This window comes from Colossoma macropomum, unplaced genomic scaffold (assembly GCF_904425465.1).
Source record: "Colossoma macropomum unplaced genomic scaffold, Colossoma_macropomum, whole genome shotgun sequence".
In the NCBI taxonomy this organism is placed as follows: Eukaryota; Metazoa; Chordata; class Actinopteri; order Characiformes; family Serrasalmidae; genus Colossoma; species Colossoma macropomum.
Genome location: NW_023494804.1, coordinates 8,404,893 through 8,432,128, shown reverse-complemented (window position 1 = coordinate 8,432,128; position 27,236 = coordinate 8,404,893). Strand labels below are relative to the sequence as shown.

Below are 27,236 nucleotides of genomic sequence, written 5' to 3'. Positions count from 1 at the left end.
CATCTTGCCGTGTTTGATCGGACAGAATCCAGCCTTATTTCACTGTGTCGACTGAGTGGTATGAATCTTAGAGGGAGCAAATGGGACTTTGACCCTGATGTGTGTGTTTTTAGTGTTTGAGTTATGCTGAAGTGCGATTTGCAGGCTGGGCTGCAGAGGCGCCCACAAGTGCTCTGACTAATGGAACCCAAATTGGCGAGGTCCTGTAGTCTGTGCTGAAAGAGTGCTATATTTACCCAGGTGTGCAGGCCCTCACATGGAATGGCACATCGTCCTGGAGTGGGGTTATATGACAAAGATTTGCATCATATATTTTTTATTTTTAATGGTGGACACTTGGCCTCAGTGCAGAAGCCCCTCTCGCTAATCGAGACATGTGGCAGCAGCGTCTTTAGGCAGCTTGTGCCTGAGCATTGGGGTGTGTGTGGTTGGTGTAACATGCAGGCACTGATCTGATGGAGTCCGGCTGGAGGTGAGGAGGCCTGCAGCCGGTTCAGGACTGGCTCTGGCCGTTCAGTGGGCCGGCAGCAAGGAACAGAGCAGATGGTTTCCAGCAGGACCACAGATGACATGTGATAGCATTACAGTGAGGAAAGGTCAGCCGATAGTGCCGGCTGCACGGACTCTGGACCGGCAAAATCTCCAGCAAAGGACGAGCTCCGTGCTGTCCTGTGCATCCTGCTTACAGCTTGAATTATTTGTTTGAACGCAGTGATACCTGATTGTTCACATTGAGTTTGGACAACATTTCTCAGTTCCAGTCAGGTTTAAATTTCATGTATGTGTTTCTGGAATACCACTGCATTATTTTTCCTACTTTATTTCTTTCTTCATCACTTCTTTTACTACCGTAAACAATTTTTTATCCAGCATGCTGAAATGACGTGTATGGCATGGATGTCCATAAGGCCGGAATGGATGCGGGTGAAGTAAAACAGTAGGTACAGGTCAGGTTGGCACAGAATTTGGTTGGCCTACAGTCATGTTGGGGCTAGTCTTGCAAGCCAGACATGGCTATTGCCAGAGTGTCTTTCCTCCCTTAATGTGGCCAAGAGCCGCCTACTTTGACAGGAATAGGCCTTTTAATTGGATTGCAAACTAACTAGCCACAAACTGTTGTTTTAATGTGATGTGAATCGATTCTCAAAATACCAAAACAAACCTGTGCACAACAAATTAGTAGGCTGAATGCTTCAAAGAAAACCCTTGAAGGACTTTTCTTCAGTCCAGCGACTACATCTTGCTCCAAAAGACCCGTCGTGGCACACAAAGCTGGTGACAGTTTCCAAAACTTTGTTTCCCATTGGACAAGTACACACCTGCTGATAGCCAGTTAGAATGGAACTGGCAAAATCCCAACTGTTGTTGACAGCTTAACCTGTTACAGATACCATATGCTCCGCATAGGCATATGAGGCTGAGACTAGTTTCTGATAGAATTTTCGGTGGGCTACAGTTGGGCTGGTACAGAATTTTTGTTGGCCTTCAGTCTTGTTCAGGCTGAATTTTGTCTGGCTACAGTCAGGTTGTTTTTTTTTTTCTAGTTCCAGCCGAGTTCAGAGAGAATATTGCCAGGCTACAGTCGGGGTCAAACTCAAAGCTTGAGCAGAATGGTCTCAGGCAATATTTGGGTTCGTAACAAACTGTAGTCAATGAAAGCCTTTATTCCATTTGCCCTACAGTGGCGTGTTAAAACAAGAGAACATATACGTCTCACCTCCTCTTCCCACACTCCAGCGTCACAGCCACGGAGGACAGTCCAAATATTTGCTTAATGCTATGAACCTTGGTGCAGCACTCTGGTGCATCCAAGGGCACCGCATTTGCATGGTGATAAAATTCTCTCCCTCCTCCTGCAGAACGCACCCACTGTAGAATTTTCTCGGGCGAATTATCTTGTCCTTTTGCCACGAGGCATCAGCGGAGAGTACCAAGCTGCCGAGGAGGTTTAAGAATGTGGAGTTGAGACTCAGTTCATGAAACTGCTTTATCGTTCCTCTCCTCCCCATCCTGCTCTCGCATCAAACAGCGTCTGATATAAACCAGCAGTAGCTTGTTCAGCAAATCATGCAAAGCTTTTTTTATTTATTTTTTTGCCCACTGTATTCCTCAGCTGTCTCAGGGCCACATCGGTATGGAGGATTCTGCTCATTATTCTCAGATAAGGCGAGCGCTTCCACTGAAGCATGCTGTCTAAAGACCTTAAACAAGGGAGTTTGTTCAGGGCCTCTGCGTACTTATGTTAACAAGTCCAGGTATTTTTTCCCTCACAGCACGCTTGTTAAGTTGAATTCCACTCGTCTGAAAGGCATCTTAAGACAAGTCAGCGAGTTTCCACACCCCCAGTGGCACCGGCGCCATCCGGAGTCACTCCACCCTCCCCTCAACTGCCATCCACCCTCTCCTCGCCCTCCGTCCACCCACCCACCACCTTGTATTAGCAGCTGAATTCGTGGCAGAGGTTAAAAATACACCAGTCAGACATTTTGAAATTCTGCCTGTATCTCAGAGTTCAATGGTAGGGTTAGAGATGCAGGGTTCTGATAATGCTCTCCCCCACTGGGGGCCCGATAAGAGCAGCCGCGCAGATTGGAAAAGAGAGGATAAAAAAAAAAAAAGAAAAAGAACGAGAGAGAGACGTTGAAGGAGATTTGAGATGTCTATCAGGCGGTGTGAAGGTTTTTGTCTTGCAGATCCGGTTCAAGGACGCCTGCAGGCGAGGCAGCTCGCGCTGTGCCAGCGATGCCGCTCAAGGTCACGCACACTCGCCCTGTGACATTCAGGAACAACAGGAAACGGGGGAAGGGGGGGAGGCACTGTAAAAATCCATCATCCCCCCTTGTGCGTACGGAAAACAGGCTTTAACCCCCTCGGTGACTCAGGGCTCTGGGTCCAGATACGCCGTTTTATGTGGCACAATAAGCTTTGTTTCTGAGGCTGTGATCGAGGGCTGCTCCCCGCTCCGCGTCTGGCAAAGCTGAAAAGGAGCCGAGGCAGCTTTGTAGTGCCACATATGCAGGCAGAGCCAGAGTTGGGGGAAGGAGAGAGGAGCAGAGGAGAGTCTTAAAGTTATTTAAAGAGACAACCATCCAAATTTGTCCGCTGCGGTGGCCTCCTCAACCAGTTGAACTTCATGACTGCCTCCTCCCTCTCTTTCTAACTCCTAAACCCAGCTTTGTCTAACGACTGCCCCTTACCCTCCTGCCTAGCACTGCCTTCCTCCACTTGAGGAAGATTCTCATCAGTCAGTATTGGCACTTATGGTGACGGCTTAGTGCTTTGTAGCTTTTGAAGATATTTGCCCGATTATGACAGATGCATGCAGACAAAGGCTTAAATCAGCCTGGCAGAGAGTAGTAATAACACAATACAGAGCCTGTCACCCATGAGTGTGACATGACCTAGATAGGAACAGAGGTAAAGTTCAGATCTAGCTGTTTGGCAGAGCACGCATCAGCTTTTATAGCAACCTTTATGGGTCCCATTCATCATTTAACAGTTGGCCACAGAAGCTTTTTGGGGTTTTTTTGGGGGGTTTTCACACCAGCTGCTACATTTCTGACCAGGTAGGGGTGGGCAGGGTAGCAAAAATAGAACATCACAATACTTGCAGACACGCTATTCGTTAGTAGTGGGTGCTTCTTCCTCAAGTATGAGTTTCTTCATAACCGTTATATTGGTATGCCACAAGTAAGTGAAAATGATGTTGTGTACAAACAGTGTAGAATATGGTAACGTTAGCCCATTTGTTATGGATGTTTCAGTTGTGTTTCAAGTGAAAACGGAAATGAAACAGACCCTCGACCACCTCCTTTTGTCTAGTCCATTTCGTCTGAAGTAGTCTACTTTATTTTCAAAGCAGCGCACGTAAAGCAATGGCCAGTCTTTTAGGGATAGCCTTAGTCTAACATGGACACTACAGCTATTTCTGGGCTTGTTTCCTCTCGTGCCGTCTGAGAAGCTGCCTAACTTGATGAGCTGCATTAGATGACGGCGTGGTTACGTCCTTGTGCGCAAAACTGCGATGACTGTAATGTCTGTGAATATAATATTTTATATATTATATAATATAATAATTCTAGCACCGTCTGGCAGTTGGAGGTACGACGGATAAGAGACAAATAAGTTGAGAAGTTAGGCAAAGCTGAAGTTGGCTTCTTTTTCGAATTTCCCATTCCACCTTAAATGGTGCAGCAATTACATTCAGTCACCTGTACTGGTGCCAGAATGTAACTGCTGCTTCACTTAAGGACAAACTTTGAATATAAAACTGCCGAATAAGAAGCCAGATTCAGCCTTTTAGAAATTCAGACATGTCTTACTATTTTGCACACTAAAATTATTTAAGATTTACTTTGGTTGTAAAAATATATATATATTAAAACGTGAAGGGACACCTGAAGGGACATATTAACCTATAAACAGTAGGTTTACTTAAGCATCTAAAATGGTTTTATTGGAAAGTATATGCATACCCTGATAAACACTAGAATTAACATTAGAACAACCATTAGAATTTTTAATTATACTACATACACTTTTACATGATGAGAAATATTGTTAGACCTGGTGTCAGTTCCTTAAGAATTTATGGACTCAGGTGATCAGTTCTAAGGCTCTTATAGCCAAGCTCTCTATTCAAATAGGATTTTGCAGGAAATTTGTTTCTCACTGTTTTGACTTAACAGAGCCGTAAAAGCCCCTTAAAGCTGGATTTAGCCGGCTTGAACCCTGCCAACCTGTGACACGTTGGACTTGACTTAGAAAACAGCCCTGGACACTATCGGTCAGTCAGCAGGGCTGTGAATCAGCTACCTGTTAAAATCTTGTCTGTCGTCCTCTGAAGATCCTTAACAGTCTTTTTCTTTTTTTCTCACCTTTTTTCTTGGTCAACCGTTTGATTAAACGGAGAAACTGTGGAGACCAAACGATCAATAGGCGCCGTCATGAGTCCACATCCGCTGGACCGTAAATCTTCTGTAGGCGGCTGTCCAACTCATTCACTTTCATTTTTGCAGATTAGTTTTCCCATTACTCAAAACAGATGTGTTTGGAGATGATGAATTATCCGGTTACACCAAATTTGTCATCAGTTGATATCTGCCGCACCCTCGGACACTCCGGTGGGGCAGTGTTTCTCCTCAAGACTTCCATGAAGTGCATTGTTCTGACAGCAGGAACATACATGAACACTTGCCGCAAAATGCATTGGTTTTTGCCCAGTGTTCCCCATATAGAACCCAAGCTTTAACCATTATCTCCCATCTGGGAAAAAGACGAGCGGACTGGAAGCACGATCACTCTTCTTTCTGAATGTGCCTGGCATTCCTCCATCATTTAATTAAGAGTGGGGAGATTACTCGAGTCTGCGGGCTCATGTAGATCTGATTAAACTTGTGTAACTGCACTGCCGGCTTTTTGTGGGCTCTGCATAGCAGTTAGCCCCTATCAGGAAGGAGGACAGTGCAGAGAAGGCAAAAGAGAGAGAAGAGCACGAGAGAGAAGTGAGGGAGATGCAGTGTGTAATATTTCCCCGTGCTTGGGAAGAAAAACCTCCATATTGGTCAGAGCAGATAGTGTGTTGTTCTCCCTGCTGGTGGTTTTTGAGGGGTAAGACGACAAGAGGTGGGTAAGACTGGGAACGTAGGTGCCCAAACAGCAAAGCCCCAGCTGTAGCCCCTTCCAGCTATTGCTAGGCTTGGGTGATTCGACAGTATTATTGTTGGGATGTCAACTATCTTAACCAACAACAATGTTTTTGTGTAGAGAGGTGATAGGCAACTTTTTTACGCTAACATGTTTACTGGTGCAAAAGAAGCTCTTTACAGGTCTGACTGAAATATGACCAGTCGGAGAGTTTGCAAAAAATGTGTAGATGCGTAAACTCAATCATAAAATCTGTTATAAAGGAAATGGGTACACCGATATGGCAGTAGACCGGCGCCGATATCTGATTTTTTCACTCACATATCTGCCAATAAACATTTATAAAATGTAGAAATTGGGACTACATCTGTATGGATTGGCATTACTGAGAAATATATTTTCTCTATAAGATTACAAATTCGGTACAGTCAGGCTGTAGCAAATTGCATTTGCCAGAGAAATTACAGTAAATACACCATCAAATATTGATTTGAAATATCTGTCAAATCTAAACAGCTCTTTTTTCTGACGATATCAGTATGACTGCGATATTATCATGCATCCCTAAAAGGAGATAGTTATTTTTGGCATAGGCGAACGTTTAAAAAGAAACAAACAAACAAAAAAAAACATGTTTAACAAGTTTGACCGTCAGTGAGTGCTTCAGGGACCCATTCAGTGCAACCATGTTGCCAAATTATAAAATGTGGATTTTAAAAGAAGATGAATTATGCCTATAGACTAGGACGGTGGTTCCCAAGCTGACCGTCAGGGCTCTCCCAAAGGTCCCCTTTTTTCCTTCATCCCCAGTTGGGTTGGAGCAAAAATGTGGACTGTCCCAGGGAGCCTAGAAGACCGGATGGGGAACCACTGGAGTTGGAGTTCTTTTTGAGTATGACAGATAATACAGACTATTTGGACATTTGATATTTGAAAGACCTATCAGCGGTTTTGAAAAATGAATATTGCCCATCCCTTCACATCGCTGTAATTGGCACCTGCAGCTGCGCTGGCGTCCGACGGGGGTTTGGTGGGTGGGGGGGGGATCGGGATGGTTCTGCAGCTTTGCGTGACAGCTGCCTAATTGGGCATTCTCCCCTTGCAGCACGGCCGTCTCCTGCAGCCGGGGCCACTGACGAATAGCGGCGGATTACAGATGAGGGCACAGCGACCTGCTCGACCTTCCCTGTGAGCTGCAAGAGGGAGGGGCCCCGAGGGTTGGGGGGTGGTGGGGTGAGGGGGGCAGTGAAGGTTCGGCTGTGCCCGGGTCACCGGAGGATGAGGTCATGAGAAGGTGGGGGGCTCTGCCAGGTGGCGGATGACAAAGTGTCACATGATGACGGGCCCATGTCAGTATGTCAAGGGCGTTGCCGTCGGCACTATTGCAGTCTTCTCTCTCTCTCTCTCTGTCTCTCTTTTCCCTCTCTCTCTCCCTCTCTCTCTCTCTTTCATTCGTTCTGGGGTTTTGTTACGGTTTTACAGCCGTTGGCTGTCTTCGCACCTCAGCCTGGAGAGAGAGAGCAGAAGATGGCAGTTTCCTGAGTGTGGTGATTTTGAGTTCCTGCCTCTCTCGCTCTTCTCTCTTTTTGTCTGTCTCTCACTCTCTGCCCCCCTCCCTCCCCTTTTCCTCTGCTGTCTCCTCCCCCCAGCTGTGTGCGAGACTGCCAAGGTGAGGTTGTGTCCTCTTGTTAGGAGCGATTAATGGCACTCGTTATGTACATAATGAAATATTCCTGCTGATGCAAAAGGTGCTGTTGACTTGCCTGTCTCATCTCCGCCGCTGCCGCCGTCTTTATTGCTGAGTGGGAGAGACCGAGCTGCTAATACGTGGTTTTTTATTCTCAGCAATATAAACAGCGAGCCCCAAATCAGATTTACTTTAAACGTAAAAAAGTCACTTTTGTATGGTTGTTTTTTTTTAACCTCCCCTTATATCACTAATATTAAAAAAAGTTCATATCAAAGCCGGATATTATGATCAGATTATGACTGATTATATGTATTTTTTTATTCCCAAGTGACGGTAATATTCCGAACTAAGAATCACAAATGTGCAGCGCTACTGTGTGTGACAGACGGAACTGTCAGAGCGTAAATGGAAAGCTCCAGATCGCCTCTCCAATTTCCTGCCTGAGGTGTATGCGCTGAATGTCTAATGAACGTCATCTTAATGTATCACGCCGGTGCAGAAAGACCAGCTCCATGCAGCTGACAGAGAGTCTATGACCAACTTTCCCTATTAATGTCTATCACAGCTTATAGCCCAGAACTCTTTCTCTGGCAAATGCAATTTGCTACAGCCTGACTGTATTGAGGAATCACAGAGAGGGAGGGAGGGCATGTGTGTATGTGCTTGTTTTAGTACATTTTCAGGACGAAATTGTCCCAACTGTGTAGGAAAACCAGAGACTATCAGGACTGACAGTGCTGCCCTGTTTTGTTTATCATACAAGCTCAATGTTACATTTTTTGACTGAAAATTAGTGAGCTTGTGATTATTATTATTACACGTAAGTGTTTATGTGTATGTGTGAATATGACACTGATATGCTGGATATGCTGGACTGGATATCGGAAGGAAAAAAAGAATGAATTCTTTAACAAGTCTGGTCTGAAACAGCACACACACTGTGTGATGTCAGGTTGTTAGCTGTGTATTAGTGCTGCACTGAATAAAATTTTTGGCCGAAACTGAAACTGAACAGACTGGGCTGAGAACCGAAACCGAAAACCAAAAAACGTTAACGATAATTAACAAGAGATTACATAAAATAGACTTGCTAAAACTATTACAATATGTAGGCTACAGTAGGAGTGAGTGCTACAAAATCTAACATCCACGACAACAGGGAACCGCTGGTCACCCAAAGCGTTGAATCCCATTAGTTTTTCAGTCATCATTTGTTTTTGAATTTCTTTGTAACTTCATAAACTGTGTCTACAGATAGATTCGGTGTTCTAGCAAAGACCTTCTTTCTTGCTTCTGTTCTGTTCAGACCTGTAGTGGAGAAGTTCTTGGGTGATGTTTCCCCCCTTGATATGCATGAACAGTGATTGTTAATCGCCTGTCTAATGTCCCTCATAGAAACTGGGAAATAGTTCCACTGCTTTCACTGTTGATCTGCTGCCACTCAAAATGTTTTAGCACTTCTGCGAAGGGAACAGTCTGTGTTTTAATCACTATTTCTCATTTTCATTACCATTAAAATGAGTCGTAAGCTCTTAGATTTGGAAACTCAGTTATTCGCTCATTTAATCTTTGTTTTATATTTTTTTCTTTTGGTCAAAATTTTTGGCCATTTTTCTCTTTCAGCTGAAAACCATTTCAAACTAAAATTTCCATGGCCAAAATTTCAGTGCATCCCTGTTTGCCTTTCTTTCTGTGAGTTAGTACAGAGAACTTAGTAGAGCATAATGGCCTATTTCTTGACACTCTTTTTAAGTGCTTTAATTATAAGTTTTAACATAGTTTTTAAAGAAAAAAAAGTCAGATTCACCACTAGTATGGGTATCAGAAAAAACAAAAGGTGGTATTCTGCCGCCTCCATACGCAACACGTATGTGACATGTGAGTGACCCCATATCCTGACATATAAAGACAAGTGTGTGTGTTTTCATAGTGGGTGTTGAGGTGAGGGAACCAGGCTGGTTGCTGGTGCTTTTAGACGCCTTTCCATCCGTCAAGATAAAATGGCGCGAGTTGTAAAAAGTGATGAATTAGTTCACTCCCGTGACTCACCTCCACCGTCCCCTTGAGTGAGTCTGTGATGTGTGTATATGCGTTTCTGTTTATAGAGTGAGCGACAGGGAGGCGGCTGGGTTACCGTAGGTTTAACAGTTTAACAGTGACCTTGTTGCGCATGTAGCTTTCCAGCGTCTGACGGCCCTCTAATCCTGTGCCCTGGTACACGTAGCCTTGATTAGTGGCAGCACTTATCTGGGCAGAAGACAGCACGCCCTCCTTTAACCATCAGCTGTGGTCTGGGCCACGAGCCGCATCAAGGCACGGGAGCGCAAGCCAGAGGGGAAAATGGCGAGAGGGGTGTGGGGATTGCAGATATGAGGACGGTAAGTGTGGGTATTTACGTGTATGTGTGTGGAGGAAGGAGGGTAGAGGGGGGAATCATTAGTATTCCGCCGAAGCTTCCTTGTCAGTAGAGCAAATTGATTACCACACTTTACCTGTATCAGCGTGCACAGCTTGGAAAAGATAGGCTCGCGTCGTGTGACTATACCTGTGGTACAGTCATTAAAGGAGAGTGCTTTTTGGTAGATTTGATCATAAGCCGCACTCACTGTTAGCACACTGTAGTCTCTCTGCATTTGATACGTGATATACAACCGAAAAGCCGGCCACCTTGGTTGAGTTTAGTCTTCATTTTTAGTCTGTATTAGAGATTATAGTGAAGAGGTAGTAACATAAAAGGGAGTCTGATGAGTTTATGGGGTGTACATTAGTAGTGCTGCACAGTAAAGCACTAATATTAAAACTTTGGAGTATCAGCTGATACAGTTACCAGTCCAAGAGTTTCAGGATTGGGTTGTATTTGTTATTTTTCCCTTTAATATCCAGCATTTTCTGCTAATATCAGCCCTGTACCAGTACTCAGTATTGGGTCAGTGCCATCTCTAGTATGAACAAAATAATAGTATTGTGTTTCTGTTGTTGCATATTGTGATTGTGATATGCCTTTCAATGTATAAACACATATCCAACACCTATATTTAGTGTGGTAAAGAAATCTACCTCAGAATGTACCTCTAAAGGCATGACATGTTGTGTGGTTGTACCTTAGAGGAATCTATATTACTTTGACTTTTTACTTCTCTTGTAAGGTTACCGTTTTGGAGGTTGTGTTCCGACACCAGCGATATATTACATGCACGTCACATTTTAATTCACTGTTGCTTTGTTAAAGTTAGTAGCGCCATGTGACCAAAAGACTGAATAGAATATCATTCAAATTCATTCAGTTATCATTTAATATAGTTTGATTTATGGCTGGGCAATGAGGCAATATTGGAGTGTATATGAGAGCATCATTAGCTCTGTTTACTTGGATTTAGTGTAGAATAGTATGTGAAATATTGAATACACATGACTGTATTCATAGTTTTTTTGGCATTTTTTAAACATGAATTTACTTGGTTTGTTCCAACTTATCAGGTGTTAGAAAAAAATAAGTATTGTGACATGAATTTTCTTTGATGATATAACTTTTTTGCCATATTGCCCACCTCTGGTGTGACTGATTTAAAAACTTTCTTCAGATTTATGGTCAGGCAAGCTCAGAGAACATGTGGCCCAGAGGAAGTTTCAAATTTCAGATTTAATGAAATAAAAGTAAAAATGTGTTGAGGAATCAGAAATGAGTAATGTGTTTAGTCTGGGGTGCAATCCATAACACGAGCTACCTAGTAAAGCACTGTTGTTAACTAGTGGAAGTGGTTTTACCTCAAAAGAGAATTTTATTTTGACTACATGTAATGCGGTCTCTGCACACGCACCACTCATCTACATGCTTCATTGTTTATTGTTTATTTTTTTGGGTGGGATTTTTCAGCTATGCTAACTTATCTTACGTCCATGGGTTAACAAGAGGGTTGGACAAAGTGGAGTGCACCATCCCCTCATACTTTGAGCTCTGCCTTTATGAGTCGTCAGATTGGCAATGCCGCACGCAGTTTGTTCCCACCTTAATACGTCTATGTTCCCAAAATTTCTTGTGGTTGTCCCCAGATGTTCTCGTTCTCCTCCACAAGACCGTAACGGGACCTGATTAAACGTAGGCCTGCGTCGTTTTGACCAGATTATATCATTTTGCCAGACTACATAAATTATTGGAGCATCCTGGTTGGTCAGGATGCGCCAAGCACATCATAAAAAACATTGTGATTGATTAATTGGCTCATTTGCATATCGCTGATCTCTCCGATATCAGCATTTCAATAGCCAATGTTGTGATACTTAACAAACGATATATTGAGCTTGCCTTTATACTGAGGTGTCATAAGGATGGATGGAATTGTAGTTGACAGGCTGAGCTTCAGCAGAACTGAGTAGCGTTGTGTCCGTTTACCTGCTCAGTCTCAGCAGAAGCGATGAAGACTGGAGGAGTCACAACTTTAATGATTAGAGCAGGAGGGAGTGTGTGTGTGTGTGTGTGTGTGAGTGTGTGTGAGTGTGTGTGTGTGTGTGTGTGTGTGTGTGAGTGTGTGTGTGTGTGTGTGTATGTGTGTGTGTGTGTGGGAGAGAGAGAAAGTAACAGAAAGCAGTATCAGATGAAGTCTGGAGGAGTCTGAACTCCAGTGATTAGAGTAGGAGTGTGGGAGAGACAGGGTAATCACATTTTGGTGGCCTGGCATTTTATTGGCTGCTGCTCAGTGCCAGTCTTGCCAGCTGGATTGATGCTCAGCCGAGGTTTGTTCCAGAAGGTTACACATAATCATTTTATCTTTAATAGGTTAAGTGCACTTAATTGATTAAAGACACGGCTTGGGCCAACGTATATGCCATTGTATGGTCATGTTGGTAATAGATGTGTCTTTCTGCTGCTGATGGATTCTTCTCGTGCTGTTCAGAATTGATAAACAGCGAACTCCCAAACATAGTCCTAAAGAATGTATTCAAGAAGTGTTCCCAGCTTGACCACAACACATCCATTACAGCATAAATCAAACACTGACGTTATGTTTTCACTCCGTGGAGCAGCCAGGCATACACAGCCCCAGCCTTGACTTTCTTCAGTCTTTTTGGATAAAACCTCTGAGGCGATTCATCATCTTATACATATCAGTCCCTTAAGAACACCTCGTAAAATGAATTCATAATCAACGTCTGTGACTGATATGGGTATATTGTGTCGCCACGGTTCGATTTCAGCACATTTTTGTATGGAATTCACATCTTATCATGTTTTTTTAGGGCCAGTGAATATCACTGTGATGTACCCCTGCTGTTCCATTTTCCCCATTGCTGTGTTTATGGTGAGGAGATAGAGGGCCTGAGTCTGATTATGTAGGTCAGGCTGATGTTAGGGATGGGCTTCAGTGCTGTAATTGGGGGTAGTAATGAACAGTGTGTTTCGAAGGGCTCAGGCAATAGGCAGGGTGAGTGTGTGTGCGTACGGGCAAGTTATTCGGTCGTGCCTCTTTGAAATTAGGTCACAGCGGCCTAGATTTTTGGTATGTTTTTTTATTATTATTATTATTTTTTGATGTTGGTTTGCTCTGATTGACTGAGTGCTTTGACATTTAAAGCACAGGGCCATTGTTCCTAGCCACATGAGGTCACCGTATCTGTTTATTTGCCATGCGCTTCCCAAGGTGATGGCGGGTCGCGTATCAAAGTTTCCTATAGAGCTCTAGAGTGTTCACCGGCGGAGATTTCTACAATTGCATTTGGTCAGGTAGCAAGCCTTTTGTTTTATTTAATCTTCCTGAGCCATATTGAATTTACAGATACTGCACTGAATGTCTAAGCGAGGTAGGCCTGTTGAGTAGCTGCTGCAACCCCTGCCTCAGATAACATAATCTAAAAGTGTTTAGCCTTGGGCTCCTCCTTTAGATTTCTTTAACCTTGACTTACCTTTTAATGCAGCGCGCGCACATCTGCCAGCCCCATGTCCGATATTAGTGATATACACAGCCAGGGCTGCATTGTCACTTTTTATTAACACTGAGAGCTTTGCATGGATAGCAGCTGTTGCGTCCATGCAAAAAGCCTCGGTGATGGGGACGACCTTGACTTCCACCACGGATCCCATGGCTTTTTCCTTTTCTATTAATCACGCATTTTAAATAGCTTAAATGGATTACAATTTCTGACAATGGAAGTAATTTATTAGCTCTTTTTTTGAAGTTTGGGGTGGGGTGGGGGGGTATATGGGAGGCTATTGCAATTAATCTTGTACCCTGCATGTTGAACGATGGTAGATTGGCTTTTGGATATCAAATCCCTGACATTTGCATCAGGTCCAGCCCTCGCAGCATAGTCCATTTTCTCCTCAACTCCTAGCTGGAAATTGCCTCTCAGCCACTGATAATGTTGTGACCTTCCTGTTCTTGGTGTCTCGGCGAGTGAGGAAAGACACGCTGCGATGATAAAGCATTCGTGCCTGCCGCTGCTTCTTTTTCGCCACCGGCGAGTGAAATCACTTAAAATGCTGTTGGGTGTTATTGGTTGACATTGTCAGAGATAATGGATAATTACTTGGAGGCCGGTAAGTCAGAAGGAGACAGGGAGCGAGGGGAGAGAGAGAGAGAGAGAGAGAGAGAGAGAGAGAGAGAGACACTTCTGCCTTTTATGTCCAGCGGGGTGGCGTGTGGAAAGCAGGGGCAGAGGACGGATTTACGAACGCGAAAGGTCATTTTCAATATGTACATCGTGAGATCATGTATTACACACGTTATTTCCCTGCCTTTTGTCACGTGCCAGATCCCATTGACTCCCACGCTGTCTTAATGGGCTTTGTCCTGGGGCACGCAGGGATATCCATACGCTGCCCTACACGGCATAAATGCGCACTTCATGTGGGCCTATTCACCCCTTCCCCCCTGTCATGGTAAAACATATGTAGGCTGAGATTTGATCTGCTTTGATCTGGTTTTAATCCAGCTTTGGTAAGGACTTCGCTCTTCGTTTATTCTCTTTCTTTAATCTGTTTGCTTCGTTCTCTGTGTCTGTTTTGCTCCATTTGGTTCCTGTCCAATTTTTCTTGTGTTTTTTTTTTTTTAAATACCCTGATACCCTGGTTACAAAAATACACCAGGCGCTTTTGTTGGCCTGCAACATCGCCGTGTACAGTGCCTTTTTTTAATTGAGTTAAGCCAGTGGCAGGAAAATAGACTTAATCCTGCCCATTAAGATTAAGAGGAGACGTCAGATGGCCCTGGCTCTAGCAGGGTGTCTTTTGTTGTTGTCAAATTTGGGTCAGTGGCTTAGGATAGCCCCGTAACTGAGACCGGTGGGCCAGTCTGAAATATTTAATTAATTAATTAGGTTTCCGTGTTGTTGTTTTTTTTAGAGCCGTGGATCTTTGGCTAACCTTTCCGGTCCAGAATTCCAATTTGCATGAGATTCAACTGTGCGCAGTGTTAACATGTAGCAGCCAAGGTTAACAGTGGAGCCACTGATCAGACTAACCCGCGTGTCAGGCCTGCTAGCTTTGCAGCAAAGTGGCTGATGCCACACACAAATAAATGCTGTTTTTCATCAGCTCTGGTTTGCTGATTCTTTTTAATCAAAGCTGTTCACAGGTCAAAATCAAGCCTCTCTTCCTCACGAGTCCGCTCCTAACACATTACGCTGATACCAGGGGCAGGGCGACTTGAAGGATAAGACAGTCTCTGGCAACTGAATGGCACTCGGGGGAAGGTGGAGTGCTCTGTATTAATTAACCTTTGTGCCAGTGGCCCTGACAGTGGGAAGTGAGGGCTGTTTGTGGAGCCAGAGTTGACAGGGATCAGGTCCAGGGTCTGCGAGCACACAGCCACTGGCAGTGTCATGCTATTTGACAGAGCGTGAGCTGTGATGCTGTAGCCCTGTGGAGCCGCAGCCTGACAGGTGCACCAGGTCTCTCTCCCTCCCCCCTCCCCACTAAAACCCCCCTCTTTACACCTGCCAGCCTTGCCAAGCCACTGCCAGGCGGAGTGTTAGAGACCGATGACAACCAGCTTCAATCCGAAGGGGCTTTCACACCTCCAGAAGCAGCTAATGCCAGGCCGAGTGCAGTAGTGCTAAACATGCACTTGGTATGTGTCAGGAAGAAGATACACTCCGTCTAAGTGCTTGGTGTTTTAATCTCAAAAACCTGTTTAACTCAGTTGCGCCAAATAATGTCTCGTCCTGTGTTGGAACCCAAGTATTGCTCTCCATTTTAACACAGCACACACCTTCCTCCAGACCACACGCAGGGATGTCGAGCCTCTTTTAGGCTCAGCTTTCGCATTGAGTTGACACAGTCGGTGTGAGAGAGAGGAGCAGCTATATCTCATGGCATCCCGTACCCTGTGGCTGAAGGTGTGTGCACTGTGTATGCCGTCTCCGTGTGACAGTGGCTTTAGAAGGAAGTGACTGCTGAGCGGGAGCCGAGGCAGAGGGGACTGACCTCTCCGCTTTTTATCTACTGACTGCTCGGAGACTGCCACACAGTAAAGTGTGAGATAGGAAGCCAGACTTGGGAGGGATCACGCTGCACACCGCTGGGCTTCACATCTATCCGCTGTTACAGCCGCTGCCTGAACCGTCAACACAGCCACCCAGTCTCACTACTCAACAAGGCGTTTTTTTTACTTTGTCAGATAGATTTAGCTGACAAAATGCATCCGTGTTTGACGCTGATAAAAGGAAAGAAAGTCTACTAGTGCTAATTCTTAAGAGGACCTTTTGTTGATATAGACTGAGTTGTCAGTTTATCAGGTACTCTTATCGTTTTAGGTAGGTAGACATAATGTAGACCTACCATATATGTGTTCTTGGTATGTCACCATTAGTAGTGGCGTGGTTGCACTTCGGGATGCACCGATACCACTTTTTGATACCGAGGTACCTTATCGACCCAGAGTATTGATACTAATCCGAACTCTGTCTAACCATTCTGCTCATTATTCCAATGTTTATACCAATGATCATATTTTTTTTTTTTTTTTAAATTTTTACCCGATTTTTCTCCCCAATTTAGTCGTCTCCAATTCCACCCGCTAGTTAGGACTCCCCCAGTCACACAATGCTATCAACGCTAGGAGGGTGAAGGCTAACACAGGCTTCCTCCGAGACCTGTGAAGCCAACCACCGCTTCTTTTCGAACTGCGGCTCACGCAACGTCACTGGACAGCCGAACGCGCTCGGAGGAAAGCGCCAACCGCCAGATCTGTTACGTCAGCTAACAGACGCCTGCGCTGACTAGCATCGCGCTGAGTGATGGGGGAGAAAGAGGGGCCATCCTACCCACCCAGAGAGAGCGAGGCCAATTGTGCTCTCTCGGACTCCCGGCTACGGATGGCTGTAGCATCACCAGGGATCGAACTCGCGATCTCCTGATGATAGGGCCAACGCTTAGACGGTTGCGCCACTCGGGAGCCGATCTTATTTTTAAAGCAGGCTTCTGTGTAACAAATAATATTATTAAGATTGAATGAATGGCATTCATTGTTTGGCTTCTCTGTCAGTATCTCTGCCGATAGAGATACTGATACAGTACTGGTAACAGTAGTTGCACTGGTTTGAGAGAATCAGGCACAGCAAGTATTAGGACTGTATGAGATGTTGGATGTTGAGTATCATGCTGTTGGGTATGTGACAATACCAGAACCAATACATTTTCTGAGCACCTTTTTTTACAAAAGCTACAAAAACAAATAAATATATCTAATACGTTGTTCCTGCCAGTCTAATTTGATCCACCCTGTCATCGAAGCTCTTCACGTTGGCTCTTAAAAATATGACTTATGGTGCAGCCCTATTAAATATTATTAAGTACTAGGTAGGTGTACCTAATGACAATAAATAAAATATAAGCCAAAGAAATAAAATAATCATTGTGGTCCCACTCTTTAAGGACTAATTCTGCTTTGCATGCTGTAGGTTTACCAGGGTTCAGATATTGAAATATATTTGAGGAAGTTCCCAGAATTTTTTCTATTTTTTTTCCTCAGAGGTTTTTACTCCTGGGTCTACTATCCTGACCCAGTTTGTAACCTTTCCCATTTTAAATAATACAAAAACTAGTATGAAGTCAGCAGAAAGTCTTCTCCTTGCGTCGAGTCGTGTGAGCCGTGCCTTGAGTGCGTGTGTGAGGATAATCCTCAGAAATGATCGGCTGCATGTGTGATGAGAGGCACAGTGCTCAAAAGCCCTTCACAAGCAAAGACACATTTATTGAGAGGTTTGCTGCTGAGTGTCGTAGCATGATGTGTCTGCATGTAGCGGAGGGTTTTTGCTAGGAATTACTGACATCATTCATATAAAGTTAATCTATAGGCCCCTGCTGTTTTTGAAGTTAATCCTCAGAAGCAGACAAAACTTCTGTGCCTTTTTTCCTGCATCCACAGTACATAGTTTCATATGGTTAATATTCTGCTGGAAGCAGATCTTGTTGTCATTATACTGTAAAATGTAGAAATTTTGTGATATAATTCACAAAACAGTCAGACAGTCTTTTTTTGACAGATATGAAAAAAGCTCTATATTGCATTTAATTTCTAATACTATCATGACCTTTTTTCCTTTTTCATAAGGAAATTTTAAGCCCCTACAGTACACCAACCTTAGCCACAATGTGTCGTATGTAACGTAATTATTTGGAACAGACCAGTAGCTTCCTTGGTTGAAAGAGTTCAGCTGTGTGCTGTCGTGTGGAACTCTTGAAACTCATACTGTGTTTTCTCCCTCTACTGCAGGTCCCTTGTGGCTCAGTCTGAAGAGCAGGGGAGCAGAAAGACGACACACGGCCCCTTGGGCCTTGTGGCAGACATCCCAAACATCCAGCAGCATGGAATGCTTCAGCAGGGCAGTGGAGGGCTCCTGCTGACTTCTCGCTGGCTGCATTCCTAAGCCCTCTCCAGAGCTGTGTGGGTTTAGTAGGTTTGTCACAGGAACAAAGAAATGCCAGCTGGGTCGCCCTGTGATGGCATTTCTAATGCCCAGTGCTTTTTTGTATAAAACATTCTGACTGAACGAAGAGGAAGTATCTGTACCCCCTTGGAGTTTTCTGCACTCTTCATCCATGGCACAGCAGTCCGTAAGACATTTTCAGTAGTTGTCAACAATCACACAAGAGGAGCCTGCTATTGAACATGACTCATGGGGAGGAGCCTGGCCCTGAGACACACCAGGATTCAGCTGTTTTAACTTATCTGGAAGGTTTACTAATGCATCCGGTTGCATCTGGGCCTGGTGCCACGGCAACAAGGAGATCAGAGGCTGGCAACAATGATGGGGAGCCGGGAAACCAGGGGACCAGGGGCATTCAGCTACCCAATCACGGCTCAAGCCCACCAGAGAAAGGCAGCCCTCTTGGAGCGGCCTCACAGCACCTTAAAAAGGCCAGACTGCTGCGTTCAGGGACCTGGAGTGAGACAGACAACCAGAGGAAAGACACCCCCAGGATGGAGGTGAATGGGCAGGTCAAGGAACACCATAAAGCAGCCCTGGATAGTTCTGCACAGGGAGAGAGCACACTGCTGGCCTCTCTACTCCAGTCCTTCAGCTCACGCCTACAGACGGTGGCCATGTCACAGTGCATCACCCAGAGTCACAAACAGCTTGATGGAGAGAGCAGCGAGAGTACTCCCGTTGACAAGGACACCTTCCAGGGCTACTGTACAGCCTCAAGTCGTCTCAAAGGCCTGATAAGGAAAAACAAGCAACATAGCCACAATAACGTGCCTTACAGTCGCCGCAGCAGCCAAGACCGGCGCTCTGAGTCCCCTCGTAACTCGCAGAGCTCTGCGCCTGACTCCATGTCCTGCGCAGAGCGGTTGAAGGCTGTGGCCACACTAGTGAAGAGCAGGTCCAGTCCTGCCCCTTCCCCTAAGCCCAGCGTGGCCTGCAGTCAGTTAGCCTTGCTGCTGTCTAGTGAAGCCCATCTGCAGCAGTATTCCAGAGAGCAGGCCTTAAAAGCACAATTATCTGGCCGAACAGCCAGTGAAAGGCTGGCAGCCATGGCTACGCAGCAAACGAAGGAAAAGGGACCACCCAGCATGGGAGAGTCACTGATTGCCCCAGACATGCTAAGCTCCTTAAACACCCTAAATGGAACACTCCCCTCACCAACATTAAATTCCAGCAGGAGGAGCCCCTCACTAACCCCGGGCCGAAGCATATCAGCTGGCTCCCCTAGGCCATCTCCGCAGCCCCCTAAAGAGAAACGCCCCTTTGACAGGCACAGCAGCCGGCCTCCGCAGAACTGCAGTAGCTTGCTCCTGCTCCTCCTCAACAACCACAACTCCCAGAAGCATCTTACCAAGAACGGGCACCTAGACGATGACTGCACTGCCCCTCTCAGCCAAGCTTCCTCTCATCAGTCAGACAGCGAGTACTCCAACCAGGAGAACAGCTTGACCAAAGACAGTAGTGACGCAGAGAGCTGCTACTCCAGCTGCTCCCCTATTGACCTCTCCATGAGGAGCCGAATTTGCAGCCAAAAGTCAGAGCCCCCCTCCTCCGCCTCATCTTTGGACAAGCTCACAGAGACACTTATAAACAAGTGGAAGCCGGAGACTCCCGGGCCAAAGGTCCCTGAGGCCAGGGAGCTGGAAACAAGCCCAGACATGAAATCCCATCATAAGGTCACTCTCATGCAGTTACTGTTGGACCGCAAAAATAACGAGAAGGTAAACAAAATTGCAGATAATCCAGATTTGCAGCATGACGCAACCTTTAGCAACATGGCGGGAGGCCCTCCTAAACGGCTTGGCACATTGGAAGAGATCAGGACCCAGAATGCTCTTGAACGGCTGGCAGGTGGGGGTCTGTCCACATTCTCTCACAGTGGGGAGACGAGCAACACTCCTTCTCCTTTCTCTTACTCTTCTGCCCTTGTTCAGTCCAGTCCACTGGACCTGTGTAAATCTAAACCTCACACCAATGAAAAAATGGTGGAGCCTGCTTTCATTGCCAGTAAGCTATTACAAAACCTGGCTCAGTGCGGTTTACAGAACCCGTCTCCCTCACCCCCTTCCCCCCAAGTCCACAGGCCTCCAAGCAAAAGGCAAAGCCCAGAATGTGAACTAGACAGGCCTCAGTCTCTTCTCGACAGGCTAGTTCCTCCAATCAAAAGGAGCAAAACTCCTTTGTTCGAACCACCCCCTGCCAGTTTCACACTTTTTGGACGAGAGCGGTCACCTCCAGCATCCACACAAATTGAGAACCTCCTGGAGAGGCGCACTGTACTGCAGCTACTGCTAGGCACTGCCTCCCACAAGGAGAAATCCAGTGGGAGGAGAAGCACAGAGGCAGCCATGGGAGCTTTTGAAAAGCCTCCAGGGGCCTCTGTCATCTGTGACAGCTCAAACGGACCTTCATTGAATATTAAGATCAAAACAGAGCCAGGAGAGGAGAGTCTTCTCTCAGACAGCTCTGATGATGGAGGATGCCGGTGGAGATTGGGACATGAGAGACACAGTCCCCTTGCTGAAGCACACGACAATGTCAAAGCGGAGGAGTGTTCCACGGAAGCCGCCGCTAAATACGGCCTTCTCAGCCAGCTGTTGAAGCAGCAGACCACTACCTATCACTCAAGTCCACGTACAGAGCCACTTGTGAGCACAGTGAAGGAGGAGCAGAAGGATTATCAGGAGCCACTTCCTAAAAAGAAAAAACTGTGCTTAGAGCTGGCTGAACACCTCAGCAATGAACTCTGCACGAGACCGCTAGATACTGTGAGTGAGCGTCTGGTGTCTGGAACACCTGAGGAACACAAAAGCAGAAGGCTACTGAGCCCAAAAGCAGAGGACTCTTTCATCAAGGGTCCTGTGGGTAAAGCTCCCACGAGAGACAGCCAAGGCTTCAATGTTTTGAAGCAGCTCCTTTTGTCAGACAACTGTCTGAAAGAGCTATCTCAGCCTCGGGGGACCCCCAGCCCCTTTCTCCCTCAGGCAAACTGCAAAGCCAACGGGAACTTCTCTCAGTCCACTTACAATCCTGAACTCATGAACTTGCCATGGTTCCCCCAGACTCTTAACTCAGGGACTGGTGATCTCAGACCACTTTCGTCCCCACCGGGAAACAGCACCCAAGGATCACCCTGGGCTAAGGGCTCCCCCAAACCCAGTCCCACACCTGTGAAAAAAGAGACCAAAAGCTCACCAAGGTGGGCATTTGGTGGGGAGGAATCTAGCCCTGATTCTCCACCTCTAACGAGATCAAATCCTATATTGTACTCTATGCTTCAAAGAGGGAACGGTCAGCTCAGAAAAGAGATGCAGGACCATGTGCAAAGGACACACTGTGGGGTTAGAGTTAAAGAAGAGCCGTGTACCGAGAGCAGGTACCTTGAGCACAGACTGAGTGCTATGCAGCGCTCTCTAGTCCACAGCGAGAGACAAAGCGGTGGTAGTGAGCACCTCAATGGCTCGTTACACAAATCGTAAACCTGAACCGCCAAAGACTGAGATTTGTTTAAGTAATGAGTGTGAGCTACTTTATTGGTATGGTTAGTGTTTTTTTTTTCTTTATTTTTATTTCATTTTTTTGAATGATAAGCATATAATGCACGTTAATCCAAAATCTGATATCAAATCCATTAATATCACCTACATTTTCCGAGAAGAATTGTTTTTCCGCCCAATTGCAGACACGTTTAGCGTAAGCATCTTATCCTGTCTTATCCCGTTTCATTGTATGTTTTATACAGGTCACATTTCTCTGTCCTGCACACTATGGAACTATCAAAAGCTTTCTCTCCTACATATAAAGCATTCATGAGGAACATCCTATTGCGTTTATTATTGATGACTCCAAAAACGTTACTGCTAGATTTATTTCATATTTATTCGCATCTAAATCAGGACCGTTTCCTGTTTTCTGAAACCGACTCAATTATACGGTGATAAGCACAACGCTATATCAGATGCATACGTGGCATTCGCACGTCATGTCACTACAAAGACTATAAAAGATGTAAAATTACCTGCTTTACTTATCAGGTACTTTGCATCCTGTTCTAACTGAGATAACCGACTGGTCATGCCACAAAATCGAGCCCAGTAAAGACGTATCGACGTAATGATGCAAAGGATTTTTTATGGGATGATATTGCTGGTGAAGTGAACACATTTGTAAGCTATGTCAAATTTACAGTGCTTTAATATTTTTTGATCAGGAATGAATCTGTAGGTGTTGTTTGGTGTTTAAGGCATGGATAAAGAAAACTGAGTGTCATATTTTTAGCTGTCAAAGTATCTTTTTACGGTTTTGTATCATTCATTGTTTTGTACTTTATATACATATACGTAGCATTTCACAGGCTTATGGTGTCAAATGCGTTTTTGGAAAGTTAGTACCCCCCCCCCAAACATGTGACTACAAATTTATCAACTGTGGGAATGATTTCTGTTCCGTTTATATACGTGGCTACTATATGGTCAATCATAGAAAGCATAGTAGTATCGTGTGACCCTGGGAGTCTACTGTGAAAAGAAACTCTGTAATGTCTGAGCAATGAAATAACTTCCAGCCCTGTTTTTATTTTTCTGGGTTTATTTTTTGGACTTAAAAGGCCCCATCAAACCGCTCAGTCTTAAAAAATTATCAAATGAACTGTTTTATTCCATCTTTCCTCTGTACGATGGATACGTTTTGACAATGATTAGATACGTTTGTGTAAATAGTGCTTTCACGATGAAAGATGACTATTTTGTATTGTTTAAAAAAATCCCTAGTTTTTATTGTCTTGGATTGTAAATATGATATCTGTGTAATAATGTACATAAAATGACAGAAGATGACCTACTCTTTTTTGCATGTGTATGTTGTGAGCTAATGATAATCTTTGTTCTGCAACACGTCGTGTTATGTCTGATCTCTACACTGCTACCTGTTGCATGCAGATGCATGGGAAGCACCTGTGTATCAGTACTGGGAATGGGGAAATGTCAAGTCTTAAAGTAAATGTTTTCTTTTTTTTCCCATGGATAAAGGCTTATTTAAAGGATCACCAGTCTACAAATGCGGCAATGGAGACAAGTGCTCAAAATTTGCATTGGTTTATCTTTTTTTTTCTTTTTTTTTCCTCTTCTGTTACTGGTTCAAACTGCTGTGCATCTGAGAAATGCATTTGTAGCAAAAATCTGTTTCATATGATATCTTTGTGACAACCATAATGTTTTACATTTTTTATGTTTATTTTCTGGTGTTTATTTGCACTGATATAAATAAAATATTGAAATGCACAAAATTGCAAGTGTCATTTTATAACTACAGTTTGAACATCTCTAGTGAAAGTTCATATTTTTTTGATTTACCAAGTGAAAATAAATTAACATGTCCTCTACAGGGAACACAGTGAAATATAACATTTTTCTGCAAATTTGGCCACCACCAGCCAATGTTTTTTTTTTCCCTAATATGTTAAATTAAGCGGTTAAACAGTAACTGTGCATTAAAATGTAGAAGATGTGTTAATTACTCTCATTTACGAATTACGAATCAACAAAACATGTAACTTGACCAGGGGCACCCAAACTTTTGCATTGCCTGTATACTGTCTCTTGAAGATTTGACAGTGACTACATAAACTGAAAGTATGGTGGAGGGCGAGTTTAGGGGGACATAATGTGTGACCTGTGAAAAAGTCATGGCATATTTTATTTATGTATATATATTTTTTTCAATTTGTGAAACAGCAAATAAATAGAAATTGTGCACTAAAATTTCATCATATTTAAATGTGTTAAGTGTGTTCTCCGTAGAGGATGTGTTCACTTATGTTTACTTAGAAAATCAACAGAACATAGTTCCAAACAACGTGTTTATATACGACTGTACGTTTACGCTTACGTTCAAGTATAAAAAGTAAATTTTTACCACAAAATTAAGAGTCACTTTTAAAGTAACGGTGTTGATCACATTTCATATAATCCAGACTTTCTTAATCCTTTTCAACAAACTCTGTTTTGAGGGTTGGGACTGTTGCTTCTGCTTCGCTCTAGAAGGCCGGACCCAGCAACTAATTGATTTCCTAAGTGAAAATAAGTTAACACATCCTCTACAGGGAACAAACTTAAACATGGCATTTTCTGCAAATTTTGGTTCACAATTTCCATCTTAACATATTGGGAAAAAAATAAAACATAAAATAGAAAATATGCCATAACCTTTGCACCACCCACATATGCTAAAAAAGCAAAAAAACAGCAATTCTGCATTAAAATGTGCAGAAGTGTGATGCAAGTAGACTGTGTGTCAACTTATTTTCACTCAGAAAGAAACTAAACAAAAACGAGCGGGAGCTTGACTAGCAAGAGAAATGAACAAGCAATAAAAGTCACTCAGTCTTTGACATTTGTAATTGAGTGAGAGTACAAATATTCAATGTTAATAATACTTGCATAAAGTACAAATCATAAAGAATTATACCAGTGACGAAGTAGAGTCAAGTATTTTCCGTCCCTGTTCAAATTTTAGCATGTTTACATATTTATAAATCTGTCTTTCATAAGTCAGTATCATTTCAAGTAAATGAGTTTTTAGTTGTTAATACAAACTCTGAGTAAATAAATATCTAGCATTCACTGACTGACTGAGTCACAAATTTGAAACCCTGACTGGCGCCTTCAGTTTTTTAGTTGTCTAACTTTTAAAAAATTAGCTGCCCCCTTATTCTCGCACGCTAAAACTGCAGAATTCGGACCACTTTCACATCTTCGTCCGTCTGTTCCTCCTTAAATCTGGTATATTAAGTTCTTGAGCCTCCAGAGTATGTGCATCATGGTTTAAACCTAGTTCCTCAGGGTACAATGTTAGGGCCTCTGCCAATTCCCAACAATGACCGGAAAAGAGATGGCAAGGAGGATTTGGCGACCTGTTGACGTGTAGTTCAAAAAAAGCAAAGAATAATTTGGCATTCATAATGAAAAGTGAATTGTTTAATGATTGTTTGACATGGATATTGTTTTACCATATGCGCTTCCTTTGGGTGACTGTAGACAAAACAAATGTTTGAATCAAAAGAAATCAAGCACAGCAGATGTTCTTTGTGTCGCTGATTCTAAAGCAACTAAATGACTTTCCTAACGTTTCTGAAAGTTTTCTATTCGCCACGGCCTTCCGAGTGAGAGAACGATTGCAAAAATAAATAAAGTACTTACAAAAGAACTGCCTTAATGTAGGATGGAGACGGGAGGCTTAGCGTACTTCTCGATCTCTTGTCTGCACTGCAGTAGCAGACTTGCTACCCAAGGCCTGACTTCCCCCCTTCGCTTAATCCTCTAATGAGTTCCCTTTCCTTCAACTTCAAATAACCTTTCCTCTCCGTGAACTCCATCCTTAGATTCTTATCATGCCTGAACTGCCTATAACCCCTTATTTCCTTTGGCTTCAGAACAGAGGGGAGAGCAAAGGCACGAGTCGCAAGTTTAAGCCGGGGTCAACGTTTTGAAAGCCCACAATCGGCCGTTTGTCTGTCCTCCTGCTTTGATATCTGGAGGTCTGCTGGTAGATGGCGGGTTTGGATGCAGTACAGACGTTTACTTACAGCTGAAGTAAAGGCTACTGAATAGCAAACGTTTTGGAGCGACAATCACAGGTCATTGCGAGTCGCCGTGTGTCTGCAGAGTTTAAGCACGGTTGGCCGGGTCAATGTTTAACTTCGCCTCATCACCATCTCCCAGCTTCTGTTTCAGAAAACACCCACAGGAAGGTGTGTAATTGCATTTTATGGCTGGCTTGGTGTGACGACTGTCACGAAACAAGTGTCAGGACTGAATCTTTAGAACAAACTGCAGAACGCAAAAGTTCAGATGAAGGGAAACAAATAAAATAAAATAAATAATAAAAGCAATGGTTCTATTTAGAACCACGAGTTCATTTCATGCTTAAATGGATCTTTGCATGGTGAAATAGTTCTTCAGATTGATGGAGAATATGTTGTATATGGTTCTATTTAGCATAAAAAAGGGTTCTTCTATTGTTACAAGCTTGACATCATAACGGTAGAAGAACCCTTTTCAAGAAGGTTCTATTTAAAACCTTAAATAACCCATTCACCGTCAACCTGAAGAACCATTTCACTGTAGAAATGGTTCTATATACTGTACATTCTTCAAAAATATGGCCCTTCGAGGGTTCTTTAGCAAAGACAATGGTTCTATTTAGAACCATGAGTTCTATGTAGAACCATTTCATGCTTAAACAGTTCTTTGCATGGTGAAGTGGTTCTTCAGACTGATGGAGAATGTGTTGTGTATGGTTCAATATAGCACCAAAAAGAGTATTCCATCGTTACAAGCTTGACATCGTGACAATAGAAGAACCCTTTTTGGTGCTATAGAGAATCATTTTCAAAAAGGTTCTATATAGAACCTTATATAACACATCCATCAACCTGAAGAACCATTTCACCATGCAAAGAACCGTTTCAGGATGAAATGGTTCTATATGCTGTACGCTTTTAAAAATGATGGTTCTTCAAGAACCATGAACACTCAGAGAACCCTTTGCCTGCTTAAAGGGTTGTTTGCGATGTGACATTTTCCTTCAGATTGATGGTGAATGTGTTGTGTATGGTTCTATGTAGAACGTACATAGAATAGCGTACATGATGCCAAGCTTCTAAAAATAGAAGAACCGTTTTTGGTGCTATATAGAACCATATACAACACATTCTCCATCTGTCTGAATCTGTTTCACCATGCAAAGAACTGTTTCAGCATGAAATTGTTCTATATACAGTACATTCTTGATGGTTCTTCAAAGGTTCTTTAGTAAAGACAATGGTACTGTATAGAACCATGAACACACAAAGAACCCTTTGCATGCTTAAATGGTTCTTTGCATGGTGAAACATTTCACCATTCAAAGAACCATTTAAGCATAAATTGATTCTACAGAGAACTCATGGTTCTAAACAGAACCATCGCCTTTTCTACAG

The 27,236-nt window shown here is 43.8% G+C and overlaps 1 protein-coding gene across 1 annotated transcript in view; it reads left to right on the top strand.

The window, feature by feature from the left end:
* nrip1b (nuclear receptor interacting protein 1b) overlaps positions 1 to 23,543 on the top strand; it is a 37,445-nt gene extending 13,902 nt beyond the window's left edge. The window contains exon 2 of the mRNA XM_036594504.1: positions 18,046 to 23,543. Coding sequence (XP_036450397.1) covers positions 18,442 to 21,738 — 3,297 coding nt within the window. The 5' untranslated portion in view covers positions 18,046 to 18,441 and the 3' untranslated portion in view covers positions 21,739 to 23,543. The remainder of the gene's footprint in view (positions 1 to 18,045) is intronic.
* The last annotated feature ends 3,693 nt before the right edge of the window (positions 23,544 to 27,236 follow it).